The sequence below is a fragment of the Rhineura floridana genome, chromosome 11 (assembly GCF_030035675.1).
Source record: "Rhineura floridana isolate rRhiFlo1 chromosome 11, rRhiFlo1.hap2, whole genome shotgun sequence".
Classification (NCBI taxonomy): Eukaryota; Metazoa; Chordata; class Lepidosauria; order Squamata; family Rhineuridae; genus Rhineura; species Rhineura floridana.
Window position 1 is genome coordinate 20,693,849 of NC_084490.1, and position 18,069 is coordinate 20,711,917.

Sequence of the window (18,069 nt, forward strand, 5' to 3'; positions counted from 1 at the left end):
ATAGGGAAATGGAGAGGGGGTTGGATGTACCAAATTTGCACTAACTCCAGGAAAAAACCTGACATTCAGCTTATCTAATCAGGTATATTTTCTGCAACAATCCTCGACCCTTTGTGAATGGGTCTCACTCCTAAGCTTTGGGGAGGGACAGAATATATAGTAACACTGCAGTGCCATCTAGTGGCTATATTTACAATTGCACTATCTCCCTATAGGTGGGGGAGGCTCACCAGTTGTTGTTGGACTACAATTCCATCATTGGGACTGATGGGAGTTGCAGTCCAACAACATTTGGGAAGGGCCACAGGTTAGCCACTTCTGCTATATGTACACAACCAGTAACAGATCCCCCATTTCAGCTTCTAAATCTCTTCACATGTTGTTGTTAGTTTAAAATCAACAATCTCTCTCAAACTCAAGGCATCTTGGTTCATTTCTAAATAAAAGCTGTGGAGGGTTCATAGAGAAATACCCTGGCTTGAGCATAAAGAGCTGCAAAGCAACACCATTAGTCCATCTACACCAGTATTGCATATTCTGTCCTGGAGCAACTCTGCAGGATCTTTGCCTAAATGTTCCAAGACTGCTGATTTTATACATGTGTTTTATAGCCTGGCCCATTGCCCATGCACATGTGAAAAGGATCTTTTCTCCAGGGGGAATATCTCCAGGGGGTGGAGGGATCCTTGTAGTGGGTGATTCGATCATTAGGAACATAGACAGTGGGGTGTGTGATGGGCGTGTAGACCGCAAGGTGTTTTGCCTGCCTGGTGCGAAGGTTGCGGATATCGCCCGTCGTTTAGATAGTTTGGTAGACAGTGCTGGGGAGGAGTCAGTGGTCGTGGTGCACGTTGGCACCAACGACATGGGGAAATGCAGCCGTGAGGTCTTGGAAGCAAAATTTAGGTTGCTAGGTAGGATGCTGAAAGCCAGGACCTCCAAGGTGGCTTTCTCTGAAATGCTACCGGTTCCACGCGCAGGACCAGCCAGACAGGACCAGCTTTGCAGTCTCAATGCGTGGATGAGACGATGGCGTTGGGTGGAAGGGTTTAGATTTGTTAAGCACTGGGGAACATTTTGGGACAAGCCGGGCCTGTACAAAAGGGACGGGCTCCGCTTGAACCAGAATGGAACCAGACTGCTGGCACTTAAAATTAAAAAGGTAGCAGAGCAGCTTTTAAACTGACTGAGGGGGGAAACCCGACAGGAGCTGAGAAAGGTCCGGTTCGGAATAAACCTCCCCCCTGGGATAAAGACCAAAGAAATGATGAAATCTTAAAAGGGGTAGGCCTAGAAGTAGGCATTGTGAGAGCAGGGGCACAGGATATAAATTCAGAAGAGCAAAATTACCACAGGCCAAACCACAAGTGCCAAAGACACTTGAAGAGAGACACTGCTTACAAGTGCCTGTACGCTAATGCTAGGAGCCTCCGAACCAAGATGGGAGAACTGGAGTGCTTGGTCTTAGAGGAGAGCATTGATATAGTGAGCATAACAGAGACCTGGTGGAATGGAGAAAACCACTGGGATACAGTTATCCCTGGATATAAACTATATCGGAAGGACAGGGAAGGACGTATTGGTGGCGGAGTCGCTCTATACGTGAAAGAAGGCATTGAATCCAGCAAGCTCGAAACCCCAAAAGAGGCAGACTCCTCCACAGAATCGTTGTAGGTGGTGATACCATGCCCCAGGAAGGACTTAATACTGGGAATGATCTATCGTCCCCCTGATCAAAATGCTCAGGGAGACCTTGAGATGAGATATGAAATTGAGGAAGCATCCAAACTAGGAAATGTGGTAGTAATGGGTGACTTCAACTACCCGGACATAGACTGGCCGCATATGTGTTCCAGTCATGACAAAGAAGCAAAGTTTCTAGATATTCTAAATGACTATTCCCTAGACCAGTTGGTCATGGAACCGACCAGAGGGATGGCAACCCTGGACTTAATCCTTAGTGGGGACCGGGACCTGGTGCGAGATGTAAGTGTTGTTGAACCGATTGGGAGCAGTGACCACAGTGCTATTAAATTAAACATACATGTAACTGGCCAATTGCCAAGAAAATCCAACACGGTCACATTTGACTTCAAAAGAGGAAACTTCACAAAAATGAGGGGATTGGTAAAAAGAAAGCTGAAAAACAAAGTCCAGAGGGTCACTTCACTCGAAAATGCTTGGAAGTTGTTTAAAAACACTATATTAGAAGCTCAACTGGAGTGCATACCGCAGATCAGAAAAGGTACTGCCAGGGCCAAGAAGATGCCAGCATGGTTAACGAGCAAAGTCAAGGAAGCTCTTAGAGGCAAAAAGTCTTCCTTCAGAAAATGGAAGTCTTGTCCGAATGAAGAAAATAAAAAAGAACACAAACTCTGGCAAAAGAAATGCAAGAAGACAATAAGGGATGCTAAAAAAGAATTTGAGGAGCACATTGCTAAGAACATAAAAACCAACAACAAAAAATTCTATAAATACATTCAAAGCAGGAGACCATCTAGGGAGGCGATTGGACCCTTGGATGATAAGGGAGTCAAAGGTGTACTAAAGAACGATAAGGAGATTGCAGAGAAGCTAAATGAATTCTTTGCATCTGTCTTCACAGTGGAAGATATAGGGCAGATCCCTGAACCTGAACTAACATTTGCAGGAAGGGATTCTGAGGAACTGAGACAAATAGTGGTAACGAGAGAGGAAGTTCTAAGCTTAATGGACAATATAAAAACTGACAAATCACCGAGCCCGGATGGCATCCACCCAAGAGTTCTCAAAGAACTCAAATGTGAAATTGCTGATCTGTTAACTAAAATATGTAACTTGTACCTCGGGTCCTCCTCCGTGCCTGAGGACTGGAAAGTGGCAAATGTAATGCCAATATTCAAAAAGGGATCCAGAGGGGATCCCGGAAATTACAGGCCAGTTAGCTTAACTTCTGTCCCTGGAAAACTGGTAGAAAGTATTATTAAAGCTAGATTAACTAAGCACATAGAAGAACAAGCCTTGCTGAAGCAGAGCCAGCATGGCTTCTGCAAGGGAAAATCCTGTCTCAGTAACCTATTAGAATTCTTTGAGAGTGTCAACAAGCATATAGATAGAGATGATCCAGTGGACATAGTGTACTTAGACTTTCAAAAAGCATTTGACAAGGTACCTCACCAAAGACTTCTGAGGAAGCTTAGCAGTCATGGAATAAGAGGAGAGGTCCTCTTGTGGATAAGGAATTGGTTAAGAAGCAGAAAGCAGAGAGTAGGAATAAACGGACAGTTCTCCCAATGGAGGGCTGTAGAAAGTGGAGTCCCTCAAGGATCGGTATTGGGACCTGTACTTTTCAACTTGTTCATTAATGACCTAGAATTAGGAGTCAGCAGTGAAGTGGCCAAGTTTGCTGACGACACTAAATTGTTCAGGGTTGTTAAAACAAAAAGGGATTGCGAAGAGCTCCAAAAAGATCTCTCCAAACTGAGTGAATGGGCGGAAAAATGGCAAATGCAATTCAATATAAACAAGTGTAAAATTATGCATATTGGAGCAAAAAATTTGAATTTCACATATACGCTCATGGGGTCTGAACTGGCGATGACCGACCAGGAGAGAGACCTCAGGGTTGTAGTGGACAGCACGATGAAAATGTTGACCCAGTGTGCGGCAGCTGTGAAAAAGGCAAATTCCATGCTAGCGATAATTAGGAAAGGTATTGAAAATAAAACAGCCGATATCATCATGCCGTTGTATAAATCTATGGTGCGGCCGCATTTGGAATACTGTGTACAGTTCTGGTCGCCTCATCTCAAAAAGGATATTATAGAGTTGGAAAAGGTTCAGAAGAGGGCAACCAGAATGATCAAGGGGATGGAGCGACTCCCTTACGAGGAAAGGTTGCAGCATTTGGGGCTTTTTAGTTTAGAGAAAAGGCGGGTCAGAGGAGACATGATAGAAGTGTATAAAATTATGCATGGCATTGAGAAAGTGGATAGAGAAAAGTTCTTCTCCCTCTCTCATAATACTAGAACTTGTGGACATTCAAAGAAGCTGAATGTTGGAAGATTCAGGACAGACAAAAGGAAGTACTTCTTTACTCAGCGCATAGTTAAACTATGGAATTTGCTCCCACAAGATGCAGTAATGGCCACCAGCTTGGATGGCTTTAAAAGAAGATTAGACAAATTCATGGAGGACAGGGCTATCAATGGCTACTAGCCGTGATGGCTGTGCTCTGCCACCCTAGTCAGAGGCAGTATGTTTCTGAAAACCAGTTGCCGGAAGCCTCAGGAGGGGAGAGTGTTCTTGTACTCGGGTCCTGCTTGCGGGCTTCCCCCAGGCACCTGGTTGGCCACTGTGAGAACAGGATGCTGGACTAGATGGGCCACTGGCCTGATCCAGCAGGCTCTTCTTATGTTCTTATCTTGGGATTGCAGACATCAGCAGTGTGGTGCAACTGCAAAAAAGGCTGGTGCAGTTTTAGGCTGCCTGAATGGAACCATCTTTCCAAGTCATGGGAAGCAATAGTTCCATTTTCTTCTGCACTAAGACCTCATCTGGAATCAGTGGCACCTGGTGGATCCATGGGGCAGTGGACTCTGCTCTGGGTTTTAGTCTAAACGTTCAAGAAGCTGTCCGAAATGCAGAAACTTATTCCCTCCTCAAAACCCTTGGGTTCAGCACATTGGACAGCTCCTTGGAAGTGATTTCAGCACCACGAACAGCTCCTTGGACATCATTTCAAGGCCTCGGACAGCTCCTTGAAAAGTGGCTTCAACACCTTGGGCATTTCCTTGAAAGTTCAGACTAAAACCCAGAGCAGACTCCACTGCCCCACTGACATGGAGCCACCAGCCACCACGGTCTGAAGTACTGTTCTGGGCACTTTGAGAAGGATATAGAAAAACTGAAAGGGGCTCAGAGAATGACAACAAAGTGGTCAGTGGTATGCAAAACAAGTCCTGTGAAACCAGATGATATATTTTGCTTAGAGAAGACTGGGGGTGGGGAGGACATAATAGCTCTCTTTAGAAACTAGTAGTGGGCAAAGATATGGGCTACGCACACACCATCCATTTAAAGCACCCGGCCTAAGAATCCTGGGAACTGAAGTTTGCTCAGTCACAGAGCTACCATCCCCAGCACCCTTAACAAACTACCGTTCCTAGGATTCTTTGGAGGGGGTGCATTAAATGTATGGTTTGTACGTTCTCTGATGCTCTGGGGGGGGCAAGACTAAATCTAATTGGCTTAAGCTAAGGGAAAGTAGATTTTGGTACAGCATTAGAAACCACGTCTTGACTGTAAAAGTGGTTAAACTGAACCAATTACTTAGATGTGGTGGGTTCTCTCTCACTGGAGATTTTCAGGCAGAGACTAGACACCCATCTGTTGGGAGTGCTCTGGTCTGGATTTCCTGCATGGAGGAGGGAGTTGGACTAGATGGCCTGAAAGGACTCATCAACCTCTGTGGTTCCATGGCTTGGGATGGGTATATTTTTGTGTGTGTGCATGCAAGTCAATTTCTGATTCATATACTACTTTCAATGTACCAGGCACTTTTGTGTGTTTCATGTACAATGATGATGATAGTCTCTGCCCCCAAGGAGATTATAATCTAAAACAAACAATGGGAGCAAACAACATAGGGGGGGGGAAATGCAAAGATAGGAAAAGATGACTATGCGGAAATGCAGCTACATGTACTGATGCAGTATTACACCCACAGATGAGGATTAAAGGATGTGGCTAAACCCCCTACAGAAAAGGTGAGTTCTGAGGAAGGATTTGTAGAGAGATGAACCTTGTTCACTGATATTACTACATGCCCCCTATTACATGTGCCTATGCAAGCATGCATCTGTGCACATGTACTCATCCAAAAAACATGTAATGAGATCCACAGCTCAGAGTCACAGTGCACCATGGCGAGGTTAAAATTTACATGAATTTATGGGGAAATTTGTAGGCAAGGCAACAGACCAGAGCTTCAGAATCAAAGAATGGACAGTATATTATAAAATACAAATACTGATTAATTATGCAGGTGGTCACAGAGCAAACAAGACTGACTAAGCAACAGCATTCAGAATGGATCGGCAGCCGAATGACAGCTGGGGCAATCAGAGAGAGGGAGACTGACCTACCAAACGGAAAGAGAGAGATGCTAGACAGATACAGGGAGCTCATCAGTATGAGATGAGGCGTTAAAAGAGTGTGGGTGCTTCTTCCAAAAAGGGTGTAATACTGTAAATGGGTTATTGAGAATTCGGAAAAGGGCAGTTGGCAACAGGTTTCTTTAACTTAACAGATTCCTCTGACCTCAGAAAGGGTAACTGTCAATTAACTGGGGAGAGGGGGGGTTATGGGCTGGCATTTTTATGGCAACAACATCACGTGGACACTGTCAAAAACATGCAGGCATGTCTCGACGCACCTAGGGTGCCTCTAGTGCACGGGCAGGGGCCAAATGCGGCCTTCAAGGCCTCTCTGTCCGGCTTTTTGGACTCTCCCCAGTCCACCCCAGCTACACCCCTCCCCCCTCTCCTCAGGCCACACCCTTCCCCACCCTTGCTTCACAACTTCCTTGAGCAGTTTGGCCTGGCTGGAACGTGTCCTTGAAGGCTGATCGTGTCTTTTGGTTGCCCTGATGGAGGACAGAAAGGAGTGTGTGAGTGTGTATAGAAACTACTCTACTAGACAAAGGTAAAATGTACACCCATTGCTCTGTCCTCTTTTGCCTGTGGCATGTGGCCCCCAGAAGATTGCCCAGAAGGGAATGTGGCCCTCGGGCTGAAAAAAGAATCCCCTACTCCTGCTCCAGCGGCAGTGTGACTCAACTTAGGAGCAGAGAGGAAAAGAGACAGAAAACAGAAGAGAGAGGAAGATGGGCAAAGCTTACCTCTCCCAGAGCCTCAAGCCATGAGGTTGGAGGTGAGTGAGCAGGTCCTCCTTGGCACCGGACTGCAGGGATTTCCTTGGGCTGGTTGCCCTGGGGAACTGGGGCTAGCTGAGTTCTGCAGGTTCCTCAAACAAGTGGCACGGTGAGCTCTTCTTGAACGAGACTAGGAAAGGACCAAATGTGTGAAGATTCATCCCCTTGGATCCCTAACTGAAGCAAGTTCAAAGCAACAGAACTGGAGACCGAAAAGGGAAAATGGGAAAGAGGGTGGGCGGTAGCACAGTGACAGAGCACATGCTACTGAAGAGGAGGGCTGGAGCAGGTTGAATTTTCCTCAAAGGAATCTTCCTCCAGCCTTGACCTACAGCCTGAACATTTGAAAGTTAAGACCCAACACTGGGACCTAAGTGGAGATCTCTCTAATAGGTTGAGTTGCAGCCAGCAAGGATCTTAACATGACAGACAAAAGCTCTGGCAGAGAACTGAGCACTGTCACGGACATGGAGCAGTTAGAGCAGGCAAGGAGAACTTGGGTCCTCCAAATATCATTGGAATCCAACTCCGAATTAATTAATTGAGTCTCTGCACATACCTCTGGTGAAAGGTCCCTAGTTTTAAGGTATGCTCTTAGCTGCTATGACTTGACCAGCAGTGGCACTGCTCAACAGAGGGTGTTTTACCAACAGCCAGGCTCAAAGGAAGTCAGATTTACAAGATGCTTTGGGGAAGCTTGATTATGTCATGAGTTAGATCATCAGTTGCAAGCATGGCGCCTGTGGGCACAGTGGTGCCCCTCTTCCCCTGGTGCTTAAAAAGCCTCTGATTCCCCCTTCCCCACTTAATGCCTTCTCATTCATGAGGGGGTAAGGGTGGTTAACTTTTTCTCCCTTAAGAGACTTTTTCGACGCTCCTGGATTTGACTATTCCCAGATCCCTTGGAGGGGTGCTAGGGTTGCCAGGTTCCTGGCCTGAAACGAATCCTGTATCTTTAGGAGAAGAGAAAGTCAGCCAAGTGCAGGTGTTATGTTATGTTATGTTAATGTTTATTTATACCCCGCCTTTCGGCCGAAAGGTCCTCAAGGTGGCTTACAGAAAAAGTAAACACAAATATAAAAATACATCAATAAAGCAATACATTGTACAAAAAATTAAATTAAATAGCAAATAACATTATATTAAGAAAAAATATCCAGAAAAGACATTCCATCTGGCCTGGACTTACAGCTATTTCAAGGGGCGGTACACCAGTCCGAAACGGTGACGGCCTGTGGCTCAGGCCAAGAGTAGTACAGCTTAACACTAAGGGTCTGATGAATGATGAAAACGGTAGTGTTGTTGACATATTATAGCAACATGTCTAAGAAAATCTAGATATTGCCGTTTGTTCCTAAAGCTTGTCAAAAGTTTTTGTCTTTCTTCAAAGATTTTGAGAATTATAGTAGTTTATTACCAGATCAATAGGAAGCTGAATTCTAATTTGGTTGGTACTGATTAGGTGGCACTTACAGGAAAAGGGTGCATTACTCACTCTGTGTTGGCCTATTCACATCCGAACCCATCCAATGACACAAATATCAAATCCATGTATAGATTATACATAATGAACATGCCCCATCAATTTCTGAATGAGTAATATATGTGCTATCATACAGTTTAGATTCCAGGATCTCAGAACTTTAGACACTGAAAAATTATTATAGTCAGCAGTGATTGCAGCTCAAAAGGCATTTCAGAGTCATATGACCTTGCACATCTCAAAGTACATTAATTCAAGGCAATGTATACCCATACTTTTTATATGCAGTACTCTAAAAGGAAAATGAAAAGGGAAATAATATAGTTTTGTAAACTACTGTATGTTATTGTTACTCACTGTATTAATTCCAACACTTCTAGTATTCATTATGATGTAAAAAAAATGATTTTTATGAAGTGAAAACTATGTTTTGTTTCCATTATTATGTGGCATGTTAAGATGTATGTTAAGTTTTCTAAACTAATAATTTTTAAAAAAGAAAAAGAAAGTACTCCTGGTGAAGGCTAAATAGCTCTTTGATAAATACAACTATATACTTTCAGTTAGCCAAACAAACCTTTTGTGTCCTGGTGATAACTTGGCTCCTTCCTTTTCCTTCACTGAGACCATAGGGACAGTCAGATATTCCCTATCATTTCTTGTGCAATGTGAGGTGTTCTTGCAACCCTGTAATGAGAAAAACCACAAGGTGGAATTCTTCCTTCCCCCTGCACAACTTTTAAAGATACAGAAGACCTTTTGGTTGCCAGGCCTGGCCTCCACTAAGGGGTGCACATTCCCCTACACTTTCTGCCTCTCTGGGGCAGGAGGCTGATCCGAGAGGAAAGAAGTGACACTCGCTCAAAAAACCAAATGGGCCTAAAAAGGTTGGTGATCCTGGATTACATGTTGGGGGGAAACATGCACATTCTGGAGTTCCCCACCTATTGCACAAATAACACAATCACTGTATAGACAGGAAGAGGTCAGCAAATGTCGACTAGAATTTCTTTGCCCCTAATGAACCCAGGTCTGCTCAGTTCGCATTTCCCTGGCAAAACTAAAATGATGAGTTGAGGTAGCTAACAAAACACTTAAAATGAAATTAAAGTAGAGTTCAGCCTTGTAGCCAGGGTAGTGCAAATAGATGCACTGCCCACCCACCCAGCCCTGACCTGTGCCCCCCCTGGATTTTTTGGGGGGAAATTGTCTTTTTAGTTTGTAACATGACAGACTACAAAAGCCTTTATTTTAAAGAATGACAGCTTTTTTTAAGAATAGGAGCAATTTAAGAATAGGACTCTGTGAAAATTTCAGTAAATACGCAGGGTGTGTACACAAGAACTCATCTGGAAGATCCTCCAAAGGTCTACTCATTCAAGACGTTCCCTGATTGAGGGTTGTTTTTTCATTATCACAATCACCCTATAATTACTTAAGTGATCCTGAACAAAAAAAATAGCCTGTAGAGTACCATGACCCTTGAAGGGTTAAATTTTAAAACTTTGTATTATAGGCTAGGGTAAGATTCCACCCCTTGGACCTTCTTTTTTGTTTTTCAGTTTTAGTTGTGTTCTCTACCTAGTCAGCAGTAAAGAAGTATCTTGCCTGCAGTAAGAAGTAAGAGTTTGTTTATTTTGCAGTTGTTATGATGAGTAGAGCAAGATTGAGTGTTTAATGCTAAGGGGTGAAATAAAGAGAAAACTTAAAGTGGTCTCAAAAACTATCTACTCTATTTACTATTTTAAAGCATAAGTACTTGATGACAAAGGATGAAACAGCCCCAGAGAAATAGAAACACTGCTGTTCACATTACAGTTAGCTGGCCAGCCACCTAGGCTGCAACTCAGGTCTAATTTCTGATTTTCCCAATATGTGCAGCTCAGCATGAGGCCTTTTCAGGGTTTCTGGACAAAAAAAATCAACCCAGCAACCAGTAAAAAAAACATTCCAGTAAAAAAAATTCCAATTGCACTCCATAAATAGTTTCCAATTGTTTAGTTCGTCCTTCATATAGCAGCCAGTTAAAAAGTTTTCCCTTGATTGTACAAAAGGAAGGAAAAATCTAAAAGCTAGGAACAAGACTAGAAGGAGGGACCCTCAGGGAGGAGTTAAACACATCCTATAGTATTTATTCTCTCTCTGCCCTTCCCTAAACTTATAGCATAGACAAATTTGTTTTTCAGGTGGAATCTAAAACGGAGATACCTAATGCAGCATCAAAGCCAAGCTCAGGAGTTCACTGTCTTTACCAAAGTAGTTCAGTTCATGAAGAATCAAAACACAGGGACAGACCACAGATGAAAGGGGACTGTAGCTATAGTCGAAGGGCTCATCTAGACGACTGCAAAATGTGTGACACGCGCGCTATGTGTGCTTATTATTTTTCAGTCGTCCAAATGACGTCACGTGGTGTCATGCATTTTCGCGGGTTAAATCCGCTCCTTCCAATACCGGCAAAAATGCGATTTGCTGTTTGAAATCGGGAATTTCATTGGGACATTTTTTTTCATTGGGAAACAGCGAACAAAAAGGCGAAAAGTGAGGACTATCAGCTGACAAACCGGATACGGAAACGGTGGATTATCCCGCTCCATTTGGATAAGCCCCAAGTCAAGCTTTTGAGTTTGGTATTCTTGAGGATCTCTCAAAAAAGGGTGAGACAATTCCACAGATTAAAGTTCATTTATGTAAGTTAACCCACTCTCTGGATGGAGGAGTGACGGAGAAGGTGACTGCCTTTCTCTTCCCCTAGCCTGGCCCACACATCCTCTCCACCAGTTGGGGGGGGGGCTTGGTGGCGCTACGCGTGTCTCCCCCCCCCCCCATGCTCCACCTAGAAATTTGGCTGCCCCACCTAATAAGGAAGGCTGGCTACAAGGCTGGATGGAGCCCATCACCATCTGGGCAGCCCATCCCTGCTAGTAAACCCGCAACGAGATTTGCTTTTTCTATCCAATCACTCTGTCGCCATGGACACCCGCAGACCTCGCTCTTCCTTTAAACTCCATCAATCAAGAGCACTGGTGGTGGCGGTGGGGGTGGTGAGACTTCAGCTCCACTTCCCACCATGCCAAAAGAAACAGATGGGTTGTCTCATAGAAATGGAAAGTTTAATGGGAACAACGCATCCGTTCCACAGAGACAGAAAGTTCAGACTCCGGCACTATCACAGTCGTAATCGATCGTTCCGGTCTAAGAACTGAGCTGGTTTTCTAACCGCAACCTCCAAGGCAAAAACAGTTTTTTTCCCCATGGAGATGTCAAAGGAATAGAGCGACGCGACTCTGCGTCTGTACAGAATCATGACCAGTGGCGACTTTCCGTTTTTGTCCGAAGTGTCTAGGGCAAGCTGTGCCGGGCCATTCTCTCCTTTTTCTATACAACGGGAGGGAGAACCCCTCCTCATGCTACTGGACTCCAGCTCCCATAATCCTGTGCCATTGACCATACTACTTGGGACTGATGGGAAGTTGTAGTCCAACTGCAGCTGGAGGAGGAGGAGGAGGAGGAGGGGGACGTGCTCAGGACTCTATTTCCCATCATGCTGTTTTTTTTCTCCTCCTCCTCCTCCTCTTTCTCCTCCTCCTGCTGCCCCGCTCCCCTTTCCCTTCCGATACGGAAGCCGAGAGGCGTTGCTCCTGCTGCCTTTCAGCCCAAGATAGAGCTGGGCCGGGTTGGCCGCCCAGCCGGGCTGGCGGCAGTGGCGGCAGAAGGAAGAGGAGGAAGAAAATGGCGGCGCCGCTGCTGTCCCTCTCGGAGGGGGAAGGCGCCCGGGCGCGGCGGCGGGAACAACTCCGAGCCTGGGTGGAGGCCGAAGCGGCGGCGGCGACTTCTCTTTGCCCGGCCCCGCCTCCCGCCGGTTCTGCGCCTTCCCCGGGGCTGCCGGCCGCGGCGGCTGAGAATGAGGCCGTTGTGTCCGGAGGCGGCGGGGGCCGGGGTCGCCCCCGCGCGGTCCGTTTCGACGCGGCCGCCGAGTTCTTGGCCTGCTGCGCTGGGGCCGAGCTGGAAGCGGCGCGGGAGATGCTCAGCGCCGACCCGGGAGCCGTGAATGGGACCAATGCGGACGGCATCAGCGCTCTCCACCAGGTACCCGCTGGGCTCTGGACCGGGCCAGAAAGCGATCTGGGTGGAGCTGTGTTGGCTCTCTGCGCTTCTTCCTTTTCCTTCCTCCTTTCCTGGCCGCAGTAAGCTTGATAATATTCATGACTCAAATCTGGAACTCTACACTAAAGAGAAGGTGCCTCTGAACTTGTGCAGAGTGCCTTTCCCTCAGGGTAGAGAGGGTTTTGCGAGCGTCTAAAGTAGTCTTCCCCAACTTGGTGCCCTTCAGATGTTTCAGACTACAACTCGCGCCAGCCCTGGCCAGCATGGCTAATGGTCAGGGATGATGGGAGTTGGAATGTATCAACTAGAAGACGAAGGTTTGGGGAAGGCTGCTGTAAAAAGACTGCCTTGCCTTCCACCCTGGCCTTGGTATTACAGGCTTGGCTCAGGGATGTATAAGGAAAGTGCTTCTGAGCATCTAAAGAATGTTCCCCACCACCACCAATACTGAACCCTAGCCCTGATTTTGCTGGTGCTGAGACTAGACTATGAAGTGTATGGAGATGGTCTCTGAACATCTGCAGAGGCAGAGTATGTATTCTTCACCACTAAGCAGCTACAACCATATCCATCCCATCTCTCCACACACATCTGAAATTAGAAGAAATGGTTCCATATCTGGAGCTAGAGACTATAGAGTAGGTTTGAGCCCTGGTAGCTCTCATCTTGTATGCTGAATGCTGCTCCAGGCCTCATATACTTGGCGTGCAAAACCACTAGTAAAATGAGAATGAAGGTTTGATTGTCTCCCAATTTGGCATGGCAAACAGTCTGCGATTTCAGTCCAAAAATACTTTACATGATAAATGATAATGCAGTGGTTGCCCAGCAAATGGTAACTTGGATTGCATACTGCTGATCATTGAGGAGGGCGTAAGGCATTTCTCAGTCACTCCTGGCCTGAGGTCGCACTCTCAGTCACCAGATTTATTAATCCTTATTAATTCTATGGTATGCACATACATGCTGTTTTTATGCTAAAGTACACCAGTGATCAGTCTCTCTGTCATGCCAGTGCCTGTCTTGGCTAACAGCAGTTTTCCCAGAGTTTTCAAACAGAAGTCTTTTCCTGTCCTGTTTATTTCTTTAAACTGCAGATGTTGGGAATTTGTGCCAAATGCTATGTACCAGAAGGATTGTGTTGATGTACAGGGGCCATAGCTCAGTGATAGAACGTGTGCTTTGCCTGCAAAAGGTCCCAGGTTCAAACCCCAGCATCTCCAAGTAGAGCTGGGAAAGACTTCTGTGTGAAAACTTGGAGAGCTCCTTCCAATCAGGGCAGACAAAACCGAACTAGCTGGACCAGGCGTCTTGACTCTGTACTGAGCAGTATCCTGTGTTCCTTGTTAATACGATTCCACCTTTCACCTGGACGATATACGTCACTTCCTCGATGCAAAGTTGATCTGTTTGTGCCCTCATCACCATACACAGATCAGCTGCCATCATGCCTGGTTCTGTACTGAATAAGTGACATACTGGATAAATATGCACATCAGAAACCTCACTGTGTTTGTCAGCATACATTGAAAGGGTAGGAAGAACTCTCTTTTCTACTTGTCTTTAACTAACCGCCAGTCTGTTGCACTAGCCAGGTGAAAGATGGGACTTTGGAATCAGCCGGCTGCAGGCTGTTGTTTTGAGGACTGGTTGTGCTGTGGAATGCTGGTCCCAGGCAATAAGGCTCACAGGGGCTTGGTGCAACGTACATGATCTATGTTCCTAGCTTTCCAAGATGAGCATGGAAGGTTCCTAAGGGAAGAAGTACAGTACTGCCTTTCCCTAAGGCAGGAGTAGGAATCTGTGGCCGTCCAGATGTTGCTGGGGTCCAGTTTCCATCAGGGCTGTGGAGTCGGAGTCGGAAGCAATTTTGGGTGGAGTCGGAGTCGGTAGAAATGTACCGACTCTGACTCCGGCTTCAAAATAAATTTTGATTGACAAGATTTTAAAATATAAATTCAAAATGTCAAAGAAGCTTCCCATGAAGTCAGCTGCAGTTGAGCATTTCCTCAAGATGGAAAACATTTTGTGTGTCAGTGTATGACACAGGACCCAGATGAAGACAAATGCTGTGATGCCAAGATCAGCGCATATTCAGGCAGCGATAAAAATGCTCCTATGAGAGCTTCCAATTTAAAAAGACATTTACAGCCCTTTCCAGGGCTGTGGAGTTGGAAGCAATTTTGGGTGGAGTCGGAGTCGGACAGTAGAAAAATAGAGGAGTCGGAGTCGAAGGTTGAATAAGAAGCAGAGGTCGAAGGACTTAACCCCTGTTCAGTTGATTCTGATTTTACCATAGCGTAGATTTCTGGGCTCTGGTGCTTTCAGTCGGCCTTACAAATAAATCCACAAAAATTTACCGTCCCACAAAATGTTTTTTCTCATCCACATATATCTCTTTGTAACACACTGATGCAAATGAAGGACGGGGGGGTGGGAAGGGAGTTTTCTTCTTGTTTCCTTTCCTGGCCACCTGGAGTTGATTCTGTGTTCATTACAGGTGACAAGGGGAGTAGCTGCGTGTAAGTCTGTTTCTTTCTGTACTTGACACAGTAAATCAGCCTTTGCCAATGTGGTGCTCTCCAAATGCTTTGCTGGCTGAGGCTTATGGAAGTTAGAGGGCACCAGGTTAACGAATATCTCCTCAGGAAGACATTATGGTTTGTGAATGGTTTAACTGTGGTGTGGCCATCCAGATGGTGCTTTGGTCGCATGTGGTCCCTCATCCCCTTGTAATTCTTGCTTCTTGGTTCATCCAAAATGTAATTGCCATTTTCAGATAGAATGGCAAGCAGTGCTCTGTCAGAACCAGGAAATGAGGGAGGGACTTTCAAGTGGGGGAGGACAGTACAGGCCAAGACGCAGTTCCAATGTGTTAACTGAGCCCGCAGAGCAATCCTGTGTGTGTATACTCGGAAATGTCCCACTATACTCAGTGGGACTTACTCCCTAGTAAGTGTGTTTCAGGATTACAGCCTTAATCTTGATGTTATTCTGGCACAGTGTGGATGGATGGAAGACCGATGGGGACTGAAGAGTTGTGAGATATGCCTGTACTGTGGTGGTTGGTTATACCTGTCTTGGGGGGGGGGGGAGGTTCCCATGGTGGGAGATGTGGACTTCCTTGTCTGGATGCCTTATTAAATTTCTCCCTCCTTTCTGTACAGTCATAATAGAAACCAGTAAGCCAAATACGCCCTCCCCTCTGCATATCTGATGTTTAAAAGGCAAATCTTTTTCCAGCCCTATCCATTCTCCTCTTAGAGTTGCACATTTCCTTCAGTAGCTCTCCCGCTTTCCAAGCCTCCAATCCAGGAGTTGTTGCTGTGTTCACAATTGGCTGTAAACCTTTGTACACCACATTGGTATCTCTCCAAGTAGCCCACAGTGGTGCACCTGAAGTTCTTGCTTTAGCCTCACAACAATCTTGTGAGGTAAGTTAGTCTGAGGCAGTAACTTCCCCAAGGCTTCTTACATGAGCAGGAGTTTGAACTCTGGTTTCCCAAATCCAAGCTCAGTGCTACCCCCCCTTCCCCAAAGCCTGTGCACTCTATTCTTGATCATCACAGACCCTGGTTAAAACTTTCTCTTTCTGTCTTCCTTGGACTGACCTCTGGATTGTCTTACACTTGCAGAGCAGTAGCAGTGGAGGAACAGCCCTGTCCAGGCCTTAAAATGGGAGCAGGGGCACACATGCAACTGACACTCTCAACATCTCGAGACACGTGGGCTCCTCTTCAGACCAGGGCTGTGGAGTCGGAGTCGGGAGCAATTTTGGGTGGAGTTGGAGTCGGTAGAAATGTACCGACTCCGATTCCGACTCCGACTCCTTCATAAATGGGAAATATATATTAACTAGTAATAACAAATTTACTGTAGTAAAATGATAGCACAAAGCATTTCATCACCACCACGTGAATCCAGAGCTTGGAAACGTTACTTTTTTAAACTACAACTCCCATCAGCCCCAGGGATTGGGCTCATGGGAGTTGTAGTTCAAAAAAGTAACTTTTCCAAGCTCTGGATTCATGTGGTGGTGATGAAATGCCTTGTGCTACCATTTTCCTACAGTAAATTTGTTATTACTAGTTAATATACATTTCCCATTTATGAAGGAGTTGGAGTCGGAGTCAAAGGTTTGGCATACCAACTCCACAGCCCTGCTTCAGACCATCATGTGCTTAGAGCAAAGGTCTGAAGAAGGTTTAAGTGGGTTTGGCTGAACGTGCTTAGAAACCTCCCCCAATCAGGAACCCCTTTTGCATCAGGGTTCCTGCTGGTAAGAAGGCTTCTCACCTTGTTCCACTGAATACTCTTAGAGACCCTTTTGAAGCCCTCACATGTTCAGTAGAATGCCTGAACAGGGCTGTTGCTTCACCGCTGTTTCTCCACGAGTGTGCAAGACAATTGACAAGTCAGTCTGAGAGAGAGAAGCAAGATTTCAACCAAGGTCTGTGAATATCAAGAACAGAGTTCATAGGCTTGAGGAGGAGGAGAACCTTTGAGTAGATTGGGATCCCTTTGCCTCCTGGCTGGAGAAGAAGATCGGTTTAAGAGGTCCAGGAACAAACTGGCTGTATTGGGTGTAAATGTAGCATTGTTCAGGAGTACAAAGGGTATAACCTTTGTTGTCCTTTGGGTTGCGCCCCTACCTCGTAATTCCCACTGAATTTATCCACCAAGTGTGTGCAGTATGGCTATGGACGGAGGATTGGTGATGCCTGGAACAAGTTTCCCTTTCCTGGGTTTCTCATTAGGAGGCTCTGGGACTGCTGTCCCTTCCATGCTCTTCCCCCACCCCACTCCCCGGCCCCACATACACTCTCCTGGTTAATTTTCCATTACTTCATTCTGTTGATGCTGCCTGGCTTCTTGCCCTGGTCCCCATCCTCCCACCATCTCCAAACACCAGTCTGTCAAACTCTGGCAGGGTGTGTGTGTGGTGAAAGGAATGAGTCCTGGTCTAGGGAGGAAGATGCAGCCTATGTCAGGCGTTCTGTCTTGAGGATTTAAGACTAATGGTGGGGGAAGCCATTGGGGAATGGGTTGCTAAGCCTTTATTCTGGTTTGGAAAGGATATCCAAGCCATAGTGTGTGCTGAAGTCACTTAACATATTGAGATTTCCTTGGGGAGATTGGCCGCAAAATAGAAATGTGGAGATGTGATAGAAGTGAATAAAGAGGTGAAGAGTCTAAAGCACTTTGCACATTTAATTTTTGCACATCCCACAATTACAGAATTGAGGGGACTGGAATCAGCTTCTTTAAAACAACAGCAACAAAGGAACTTTCTAGTCTTTAAGACTGTAAAATTTCTGCAACTAGTGGGAAGGTTGAGGAGGATTTCCTGTGGTGTTGGGATAGTTCAGCATTTTTGTGGCTCTTTGCATTTGCCTGTGACCAGCCAAAACAAGATATGTGATGCACTATACGCAAACTTAATTAATTTTCACCATCTTAATTTATACAGTTTGAAGAATTTACCTTTTCCTGCAGCCAGATTTGGGCTATCTTTGCAAAGAGCAGGATTTTTTTAAAAAAGCAAATGCTGCACCTGAGTAATGAC

General features: G+C 45.7%; 1 protein-coding gene and 1 long non-coding RNA gene across 11 annotated transcripts in view; one reads left to right on the plus strand and one right to left on the minus strand.

Annotated features, from left to right (window-relative positions):
- Positions 1-6,886: 6,886 nt before the first annotated feature.
- Positions 6,887-11,859, minus strand: LOC133365968 (uncharacterized). 2 transcript variants are annotated; one of them, XR_009758336.1, is made up of 3 exons: positions 11,385-11,859; positions 8,974-9,083; positions 6,887-7,043 (listed from the first exon to the last, which is right to left on the minus strand). It is a non-coding gene; the product is annotated as an uncharacterized LOC133365968 (long non-coding RNA). The 2 variants fall into 2 exon arrangements; XR_009758335.1 differs by having other exon boundaries at positions 11,254-11,859.
- A 48-nt stretch (positions 11,860-11,907) lies between these two features.
- PPP1R12C (protein phosphatase 1 regulatory subunit 12C) overlaps positions 11,908-18,069 on the plus strand; it is a 44,632-nt gene continuing 38,470 nt past the window's right edge. For 4 of the 9 annotated variants that reach the window (XM_061588489.1, XM_061588491.1, XM_061588490.1 and 1 more), the window contains exon 1: positions 11,908-12,485. In XM_061588489.1, the coding sequence (XP_061444473.1) occupies positions 12,129-12,485 (357 nt within the window). In that variant the 5' untranslated portion in view covers positions 11,908-12,128. The remainder of the gene's footprint in view (positions 12,486-18,069) is intronic. The other 5 variants (XM_061588494.1, XM_061588493.1, XM_061588495.1 and 2 more) reach the window with 5 other exon arrangements.